Genomic DNA, 10,264 nt, shown 5'->3' on the forward strand with positions numbered 1-10,264 from the left:
TGCACTGACGAGCTGCGCAAAAAATCGCGCGAATATGAACGTGGTTTTGCGCAGCTCGTCAGTGCACAACGGCTCTGTGTAGTTAATGCTGCTCAACGTGAAAGCCCGCAGGTGATGGAGACTTACCGCTGATTACAGAACCGGCTTTACTGATAAGATGCGAGTTAAATATCGCATGCGATTTATCGTGCAGCCCTATTTCAAAGCCAACTCTTCGATTAGAGCTGGACTTCACTGAGTGATGCCTATAATTCCACAGGCCAGGCGACCTCCAGCATTGCCAGTTTTAAGACTTTCTTCACTGCCTCCTTTACCCAAGTCATCCTCCTTCTCATGGATCTAGAGCAGAATTTACAGTGAGGTCTGCTGTTAAACAGCTAGTTATTGCCATTAGATATGCTGCTGATTATAAATCCACAGAGTTGTTTTCTTACCACCATGGTCCTCCCAATGATGGAGTGTTGCCCTAACAGGGTCGCACTTTTATCCTCAATGCCAATTTTTGCAACACCATTGTCATCGGCTATCACGTTACCAAGGTCTCCGACATGTCTGCGTAACACAGTACATCACTACTGTTATTATTACTATAAACACATCTGCTAGAACACGGCTGTTTGAAAATACACTGAAAAGGTACTGCATCCAGAATGTGTTTACAGTTAGGAAAAAAAACCCTCACAAAATAGGTCTGCATGATACCAGAAAATATAGCACTGCAATATTTAGTTTCCTGCCATATATTATGAACAGACTGAATTTTTCTTATCTAAAGATTACTTCAATAGTTATATTTGGAAGAAATTCATTAATCATTCTAGAATGATTGGGGTGATTTATCTGCATAGAAAATTAAAATAATTTGTTAAAAAGCTGAAAAACGCAGAACACTATTTCTGAGGGTGAACCACCCTTTAGGCCTGAATGATTTTGAAAAACGATCATATTTGGGACAAATTTGGGTTCAACACTTTTTTATTTGTATTTTTCAGTAACCATAAAGTAAACAGAGCTTTAAAAAAAAAAAAATCTCTCTCCACTTGAATTTTTACAGGCTACATTCTCACGCTGTTTGACCCATTCAGTGACTATACAAATAATTATGATTCTTATTGTAAATAATATCAAGTAAAGAATATGAATCAAAGCGAGAAATATATAGTAATAAATACTACCACACAGTAAAATATAAAAGCATGAAATGGACTCGTTTTTCTCGGATCTCACAGCTCAGGATAGTCAATAATGATGGGTTTGGGACTATGTTGCCATCAACCTTTTAGCGTTTTAACGTTGTCGTATACTGTGGCTGCAAAATGAACATCACATTTACAGATCAGGCGAATGATTCAAAAACTTCTGTGTAAATAACTGAGCAGCCGTCATTGAGATGAACAGGAAAGCTAATGAACAAATTACTCAACTTATTATAGACCTCTGTGCTCTCTGAACATTGAAATATCTTGCTGAACACAGAAGTAATAGAACCCTATTTAGCAAGTACCACTCTTTAGAAATACACTTATTTGACTTGAAGAGATTTATGCAAATCAAAAAATTAGTATTTCACCAAATATAGACATCAGCATACAAGCAAAGGTGTCATGCCGTACATCTCACTGATAAACCCACCTGTCACTATCAGTTGGTCCACCATGATTTTTACCATAAGGGTTGAAGTGTGGACCTGCACTGATGCAGCCTGTGAGGAAACAGAATGGTAAAGTCTGATCAAAATAAAGACACGTCTAGGGGTTTAAGGTAAAGTTTTCAGTCTTAATAGGATTAACCTGTACTTTAAGGTCAGTGAATGGAGTAATGGTGCTTACCATTTGTGTTGTCTCCAAAAGCATGGACATGGAAACCATGCTTTCCTGGAGTAAGGCCAGTGATTTCACCTGAGAGCTCCACTGAAGAGGTTTCATTCTAAAACAAACAGATCACTCTTTTGGTCAATGATAGTTTCATAACACTTCAGAAAGCAGAAGCATTAACTGTTAAGCATGATGCATGGTGCAGACAACACCAAAGTCATGGGTTTGATTACCAGGGAATGCAGGAACTGATCAAACGTATACCTGCAATGCAATGCAAGCTAAATAATAATAAAAAAAAAAATCTGTCAAATGCTTAAATGTAAATACTTGACAGGGTTTCTGCAGGTTTTATGAAGGTAAATCTAAAACTTTAAGACCAAAAATATGTAAGGAATACATTTAAGGTAACAATATATTCTCTAAATAAATGTAAATGTCTATGAAGCACACAATGAGCTGCATTGGCAACAATTCAAAGTTTGAAAATAAGACTTCATTCATTTTTAAAACATTTTACAAAAACACAGCTTAAGGCTTGGACAGATCTGCTCGCAACTGCTAGAACATAGAAATAACTTTTACTGTATCTTCTAAATGCACTGTAATGAAATTGATGTTCTTCCTCTGTGTTTTTGTCTGGTTTTTCAGTGCAAATGTCAAGATACATTTACTTGAGATGAAAAGTGGCAGGAAGTCTTGCTTTCTGGTGAAGTGAGTTTATGATTAATTATCAAATATCTAACAATGAGGGCCAAAAAAAAATCTTAAAGGAAATCATTTTCATAGTCCATTGATAAACATTTATTCCTGTTTTAATCATAAACTCTTGGATTCAATTTCTCTCTTCATATCTTAATTTTGCATCTCAAGTGTATCTCAAGTATCCTGATTTAAAGACATTTAGATAAATAAAACAAAAATACTAAGGAAGAAAATATTTTTGGCAGTGCATGCAACATTTAATTCCATAACAATGAATAAGACTTTCTGCTCAGATTTAATTTGTGGAAGGGCGAATTAAAATACTTTTAGGACATTTTAATACCCCGAATGACACAATGCTGGACAAAATGCAGATGAAACTTCATAGTAGGGCTGGACAATAATTCAGTATCAATATGTATCGCGATATAATTGTTCTCAATAACGGTGATATGGTTTTTAAACACATTTCCGATATTTCGATATACAGTGTTTCCCATACATTGATTTATTTGTGGTGGTTGACTTCGTTGAATAAACATGAGCAATGCACGTTTCAAATTCAAAACGCAGCGCATGTGTTTTATATGAATATATCTTTGAAGGGAACCGACTTTTCTTCAGAAAAGTTTCGATGGCATTTTCATGTTATCTCATAAAGTAGCGTTCATGAGCTGAGCACTGCTTTGTGTACAGCCGTTACCAGGGAAACCGCTGTCTCTGCTGTTCCAAAAGTGCCTCCTGCTGGCAGAGAAGCTCAGCTGTTGCTCACTGTTTCTGTTTTCTGCGTATCGACCGAAATTAAGAAATATATCGTGATATCAATTTGGGCCATATCGTCCAGCCCTACTTAATAGTGATACTTATCACAGCGTAAAGACAAATTACAATAAATATCATTAGATCTGTAACTATTGTTATATCTGTAACTATAACAAACACGATAAATGGTGTTTGAAGAGCAATGAAACGCTTTTTCAACCATTATACCAGTACAGTTCTGCCAGCATTTGTGTGCTGTGATCGCTGTCCTATTTGGCAAAATGTTGACAGCAAACAGACAGAAGAGCATGACTCAACATTTTCCCGTCTTAGTTTCATGAGACTTTTAAGGCAAGTCCATGACACCACTGCCTGCCACCCAACGCTTCTGAACACTGTAAAGTCCCAATTTCAGGTGCAGACGGAGGGCAGTTTCATCATTTGCATGCATGCGTTAAGACAAATAATTAGTATGCGCGTACACAGGGGCGCACACACTACAGACCTGCCATCGTGTCAAACGTCATTGCTGAGCTGCTTTTAACGGTTCTAACGCATTAAAGCAATGTGACATTGCACATAAGTCAGTTAACAAGTGAAATCATGTATAACAGGTCACTGTAGTTTCTTATTAGATTAGTCCATCAACATCTGCATGACATTGGCACAGCTAATCCCGTGCAACTGCATATCACGCATTAGCATCTAGCTAATGCGTGGACTTTAGAAATAAGGAGTTACATATATGACATGCCGCGCGCCGTGGTTGCAGGCCAACTCGCTGCTCTCCAGCTACCACGTCATAACATACGCCGCAAAAAAACACGTCTTTACCTGCTGCTCGAAATAAACGGTTCCGGTCACTTCCCCGGTGCCTTTGAGCACACAAACAGCTTTCATCGCCATGCTGCCTTTGAATTATGCAAACTGTGAATTTGTGACTGTCTGAGCTGAGAGTGAAAGAAACGGACACTGTTTGAGAAGAGAGAGGAAGCGCGTGAGCCAAACTGACCAATCAGGAGGCAGAAGAGACTGATTGCGTCAAAGTCTGGCGTGTCACGCTGCGTGACGTGGGACTTTGATATTATGCACAAATTCTGTACTTCTCTATCTTTTTTTTTTTTAAAGAAATTAAATGCCTTCACTGAAATTGTCTAAGAATAAAAAGAAAAAAGCTTTAAAAACATGTTTCGCAATTATTTCCGTTTTTAGTGACGAGGTAATTAAAAAAAAAAAAAATTGTATATTTCTTTTAATTCTTCATTGTTCCTTTTGCTTGTTTCTCATTGTTACTTGTTACAGTAAGTATAATTTTTGACAATGAAAAAGGTTTCAAATAAAGGAATAGATAGCAACTGATAAATCAAGCTACATGGTTGTTACTTGAAATACAGTCAAATGCCATCCTCTAATTCCACAGTCATGACCCATTCATATAGATATAGATGTCCTATTCAAACCATGATGAATCACAAGATAAATACCACAATATGGTTGTATATGCCATAAGGCCCAGTAAACACTTACTACTAGTTGGCACAAATACTTATAAATCATAAGATAAATGTTAAAAAAAGACTGAAACAACTTGCATATAGGTCAGTTCATTCATTTGGTATGAAAATATTTTATTAAAACCAAATTCCTATCGCTGAAATATTTGAAGTTCCTATCTCCAAAAACTTAAAAATTATAAAAACATCTTGTTTTTTTTGTTTTTTTTTGTATGTTGTAAACATTAAGTTAGAAAACATTACAGCAAAAGGGTCTTAATATCTTATTTTAGTCAATGTTTCCATTACTGAAACTCAACAGGGATATTGTAAAACGAAAAACAAAAAACAAAAAAAAAAACTGCCAGTCAAAATCTACAAACATTATTCGAGTAATGTTAGCATATTTACAGCAGAAACATTAATAGTTTCTTTTCCTTAACTTCAGTTTTAATACAACATTCAAGCTTCATTGAGGTGGGACAATAAATTCACAAGGCAACGCTCCACGTTTGCCAAAATACGGTTTATAAAGCCTGAAAAACTTGGTTTGGGATGAAGAACCAAGCATCATATGCATAAAGCATCCCACAATAGTTGGACTTTGCTTTCTATCCAGCAGTATTCAAGATTAGCACTGACATGTGAGAAGCTCATATGGTCTTGACATATAAAGAGGCCTCTAGGATTCTTCCGTATGTGTTTGTTTGGCAGATTTGTTCTCTGTAATGCTTTCTGAGGCTTTAGAGTCTGCTGTGGCTGTGGTGGAAGGTGTTGGAACATCTGGCTTGGCTTCAGGAAGTTCTTTAGTAGCATTTGCACTGGGCTCGTTGGTATTTGCTGCAAGTCTCTCGTTGGTTTCCTCACTGGTGAGACCCAGTTGATCGAGTCTATCATCTCGGTCCCAGCGTGTGCTCCTCTCTCTGCTACCTGCAGAGCGCCTCGACCGTTCTTCACCATCCCACCCTCGATCTTTATCTCTATTTCGATCCCTCTCTCCATTCGGACTTCTCCTCCAGTCCCTGCGTTCTCTCTCTCTGTCCCACCCGCCTTGTTTTTCCGGCTCCTCGTGCCAGCCTCCAAATCGCTCACGACCATCCGGCCTCTCATCACCACGCCCCTCGCCAAAAGGCCGTCGCCCTCCGTACCAGTCCTGTTCTCGATCTCTGCCCCTTCCTAAACCGGGGCGCTCGCCTCTGAATGGCCTCGCCTCGTGATCATTTGGCCCATCTGGTCTGGGTCCGCTCGGCCTCATAAAGGGAGGACCAGGAGGGGGGAAGGGGCCTCTGATGCCATGAGGAGGGGGCGGCATGCTGAAGCCCCCTGGTGGTGGCTCACGGTGCATCATCTGAGGTGGACCCCTTGGTGGCATCATCTGTGGAGGGATGGGTGGCATGCCAGGCCGAGGAGGTGGAATGGGGAAGCGCTGCATGTGTGGAAGCGGCATCCCTGGAGGCCGCTGGAGAGGCATCATACCCGGCCTTGAACCTAGAAGACCTGGTGGAGACTGCATGCCCATCCCTGCTGGACCTCCAGGAGGCACCTGGTTTCCTGCAGAGTTAATGAAATAACAATGAAATGACTTCACAAAGACGATCATAAAATCATAAATTAACCATAAAAAAATAGTGTAGAGTGCCTGTCCATGCTGAACTCAGCACTGTGATGCAAGTGTTATTATTAGTGTAATTTATGATTGTTTTTAAAGCTAAAATTATTGTTAGATGACAAAATGTAACAATGAAAAAAAAAAAAAATAGAGGAAATGAGATTAAATACACAATATCAACTGAAATACATCTATCTATCTACACTACTGATTAAAAGTTCAGGATTAGTAAGGTGTTTTTGAAAGAAATTAATAATTTATTAAAAAGTAAAGGCTTTTATAATGTTGTTTTAAATAATCGCTGCTCTTTTAAACTTCAATTCATGTAAGAATCCTAAAAAAATAAACGTTTTAATAAGTTGATAAGAAATGTTTGTTGAGCACCAAATTATTTTATTAAAATGATTTCTGAAGGATCATGTAACACTGAAGACTGGAGTGATGACTATTGAAAAATCACAGCTTTGCTCTCACAGGAATAAATTACTTTTAAACTATGTTTAAAAAAATATTTCATAATATTTTGTGATTAATAAATCTACAGAAAGACATAAATACTCGCCTGAGTTGAACCCCTCTATTCCATCACTGTTGATTCTTGGGCCCATACCTGCTGGGTCTTTCGACAGGTCTTCAACTGAGCTGCCAACTACAGGGGAAAAAAATCAGGTCAGTGTTGCTGTCAAGATGAGAAATTTTAATTACACTGGCTTACTGGTCACGCCCATAAAAATAAAATTAGGTAGGGTTTATACAATAAAGACCGCCCACCTGGAGGCATGCCAATCCTTGCTGTAGGTGGAGGAGGCCCAGTGGCGCCCAGAAGAGGCATGGCACCCGGGGGGAGAAATCCTGAATCAAAGAATAATGCATGTTAGTAACTGGTACAATACTTCTCTGAAAACAAAACATCTATCCTGACAACACACTTATGATTAAACTTCAAATAACATTGTGTCACTAGTACTGCTGTACCTGGTGGCATCTGCATTGGGTTAAAGCCTGGACGTATAAAAGGACCCGGGGGTGGGGGAACTCCAGGTGGGAATGAAAGGGGTGGGATGTTCATGGGTCCTGGGAATTCTGGAGGTGGGACACCGACTGCTCCTATTGGCTGGACAGGAGGAACCTGAGGCAGAACAAAAATAGGAAAAATGAATAAATAGGACCAAACCCAAAAACTTTAGGAAGTGGAAACAGGATATTATGAGTTACCCGCATAGGTACTACAGCTGTGCTCTCCTCCACTTTTCCCATTTCAGGCCTGCCGTTCTGAGACTCTTCAGCTTTCTCTAGCTCAATTTGAGAGCTTCTCCATTCTGAACATGGACATGCAAACAATATGTTAATATGTGCCCTCAACGCCTAGACAAATTATTAACAATAGGTTCCAATAGTTACCTGGTGCAAGAGTATCAGGGTCCAGCATCCCTCCTTCTCTAAACACATCCAGGTCCTCCATCTTTACTTTGGACCATGGTATGTAGGTTACACCCAACTCCACATCCCAACACTGCTTGAAGTCAGCCTTAATGCCCTTATTCAGAGCCCAGGCAATCTGGTGAAACAAAGTGATGCAATAAATGTAAAAAAAATAAATAATATCAATAATAATAATAATTCCATTCAAATGTTTGGAGTCATTACATTTTTATAAACTAATACCATCAGTTTCCAAAAAATAAAAATATATGTTTTTTATCAAATCTGTGCTAAAATTATCATCTGATACCTTAATGGCTTTCTGGTTGACTTTGTATGGACCTCTGCTTAGTTTCTGCAGAGCTCGATAGGCATCCTGACGATGAATCATGACAATGTAGGCACAACCACGAGGAGGAATCATCTATCAAAATCAGACAAGACAAAATGAGACTTTAGCACAGACATCCAACATCTTCATATATTACTCTAATTCTCAAGAACATACATTAATTGAATCTATCTGCCCAAACTCCTCTAGTAAACAGGCCACATCCTGCTGCTGTGTCCTTTTATCCAGCTGGCCCACCCATAGCGTAGTACTGCACACTGAAAGAGAGAAAAGCACAATTTCACACTGGCATCAGGAAGAAGGTTTAGCACTGTGTTATGCATTCTTTATAGCGGCCAATTTTGCATAATCCAACCCTATCCACTTGACTAGTGGTTACAGTGGTGAAAGTGGCTTTGCTTACCACTGACAGTGTTATTCTTTATAGGAGGAAGGCCTTTCTGTCTTCGTTCTCGTTCCTTTTCTCTGTCTCTTCTTTCCTGAGACCGCGAGCGAGGTGACTGATGCCGTCGTTCTCGAGAGCGTGATCGCCGATGCCGCATTCGTCTGGTCCGGGAATTAGACCGAGACCTTCTTCTTTTAGGAGATCTGAAACAAAAACAACAACTTTTAACCTTGGCACGAGGACTAAAAAAATGTTTTTACACAGAAGTATGACATTAGTGTTGTTCATAAGGACAGTAATTTAATTTAAGCACCTCGACCCTGAACGTGACCGTGACCTCTTGTCATCGTGGTAAGGCCTAGCAGATGCATCTGAATTCATAATTTCCTGTGCCACAAGTTATCAGAGATTAGTATTAAATTCTATGACAGCTTAACAGTTAAGAATCAGTTAATTGTTCATTTTCAAAATTATTTTACCGGATGCTGATGTCCAGCCATGTGCTGATTGAAGGTGTTATTCTGAGAGGGGAAAGCTGTGTGTGACTGCCCCATCTGAGACATCATGTCTGGATAGGGCTGAGAGGTCATAAGACCAAAGCCTTGGACCTGTCCATTTGAAGGTAGAACAACCTGAGCATACAACAATAAAAACCAAAACGTTACTGACAATTTTTTAAATTAGAGAAAAATGCCATAAAAAAGAGATTTCATCCCAAAATGTCTCCATATTAGAACGTTGTAGTAATCTACCTGTTGCCGCTGTGTTACGGCCATCATATGCTGTTGAAAGTGCTGCATCTGATTGCCTGGTGGAAATCCTGGGACGGTCTGCTCAGGAAATCCCCTGCAGAGACAGATGAAATAACAAATTGAAAATTCTGCACAAACTTTGCAGGTGATACACTGTTTATCAGCATTCAAAATATAGTAAAATAGATGCTACTTACATAGTAGGTTGGACAGATGACGTTTCACCCTTTTTGGCTTCCTCACCTGCTTCTGGCTCATCGTCATAGTCAAAGCGATCCAGAAGTGTCTGAAAAGTGAAGAGGAAAGAGAATGTCAGTGACTTTAGGCCATCCAGGAATGTGCAAACCTACACATTTCCAAAATTAAGTGCTTGGTATATTGGACTGGTTTTGGGGTCACCTGTCTCTGATGTATCAGACATTGTCAGTGTTTGGAAAAAAAAAAAGTAAAAAAATAAATAAATAAATAATAATACATAAAATATTAATATTATTAAAAAAAACAAACATAAAAAAAGTAATTATTTTATTTCATTAAAAATGTATAATTTAAAAGAAAATAAATGTTTATATAAACAACATATTACTATTAAAAAGTCTGGTAGTTGTACACTTTAAAATATACTAAAACGGAATTTATTTCTGTGATGGCAAAGCTGAATTTTCAACAGCCATTACTCCAGTCTTCAGTGTCACATGATCCATCAGAAATCATTCTAATATGCTGATTTGCTGCTCTAGACACATTACTATTCATGTTGAAAACAGCATTTTTGTGAAAACTGTGATACTATTTTTTGATACTATTTTTTGACTATCTTTTGATGAATAGACATTTCAAAAGAACAGCATTTATTTGAGACAGAATTGTATGTAACATATGAAAACTATTAATTACCAATTAAAAATACCCTATCTGTGTGTGTGTGTGTGTGTGTGTGTGTGTGTGTGTGTGTATATATATATATATA

General features: G+C 38.5%; 2 protein-coding genes across 2 annotated transcripts in view; both read right to left on the reverse strand.

Moving 5' to 3' along the window:
• Positions 1–4,291, reverse strand: part of LOC107701135 (superoxide dismutase [Cu-Zn]-like) — a 6,824-nt gene extending 2,533 nt beyond the window's left edge. The window contains exons 1-5 of the mRNA XM_016503077.1: positions 4,116–4,291; positions 1,830–1,926; positions 1,633–1,702; positions 435–552; positions 200–339 (exon numbers count right to left, since the gene is read on the reverse strand). Coding sequence (XP_016358563.1) covers positions 232–339; positions 435–552; positions 1,633–1,702; positions 1,830–1,926; positions 4,116–4,187 — 465 coding nt within the window. The 5' untranslated portion in view covers positions 4,188–4,291 and the 3' untranslated portion in view covers positions 200–231. The remainder of the gene's footprint in view (positions 1–199; positions 340–434; positions 553–1,632; positions 1,703–1,829; positions 1,927–4,115) is intronic.
• Positions 4,292–4,927: 636 nt separating this feature from the next.
• LOC107701136 (splicing factor, arginine/serine-rich 15-like) overlaps positions 4,928–10,264 on the reverse strand; it is a 26,786-nt gene continuing 21,449 nt past the window's right edge. The window contains exons 8-20 of the mRNA XM_016503078.1: positions 9,492–9,580; positions 9,295–9,388; positions 9,022–9,174; positions 8,856–8,929; positions 8,561–8,745; positions 8,314–8,414; positions 8,116–8,229; positions 7,785–7,941; positions 7,599–7,702; positions 7,359–7,512; positions 7,155–7,235; positions 6,946–7,032; positions 4,928–6,325 (exon numbers count right to left, since the gene is read on the reverse strand). Coding sequence (XP_016358564.1) covers positions 5,457–6,325; positions 6,946–7,032; positions 7,155–7,235; positions 7,359–7,512; positions 7,599–7,702; positions 7,785–7,941; positions 8,116–8,229; positions 8,314–8,414; positions 8,561–8,745; positions 8,856–8,929; positions 9,022–9,174; positions 9,295–9,388; positions 9,492–9,580 — 2,262 coding nt within the window. The 3' untranslated portion in view covers positions 4,928–5,456. The remainder of the gene's footprint in view (positions 6,326–6,945; positions 7,033–7,154; positions 7,236–7,358; positions 7,513–7,598; positions 7,703–7,784; positions 7,942–8,115; positions 8,230–8,313; positions 8,415–8,560; positions 8,746–8,855; positions 8,930–9,021; positions 9,175–9,294; positions 9,389–9,491; positions 9,581–10,264) is intronic.

This window comes from Sinocyclocheilus anshuiensis, unplaced genomic scaffold (assembly GCF_001515605.1).
Source record: "Sinocyclocheilus anshuiensis isolate Anshui unplaced genomic scaffold, SAMN03320099.WGS_v1.1 scaffold907, whole genome shotgun sequence".
Classification (NCBI taxonomy): domain Eukaryota; kingdom Metazoa; phylum Chordata; class Actinopteri; order Cypriniformes; family Cyprinidae; genus Sinocyclocheilus; species Sinocyclocheilus anshuiensis.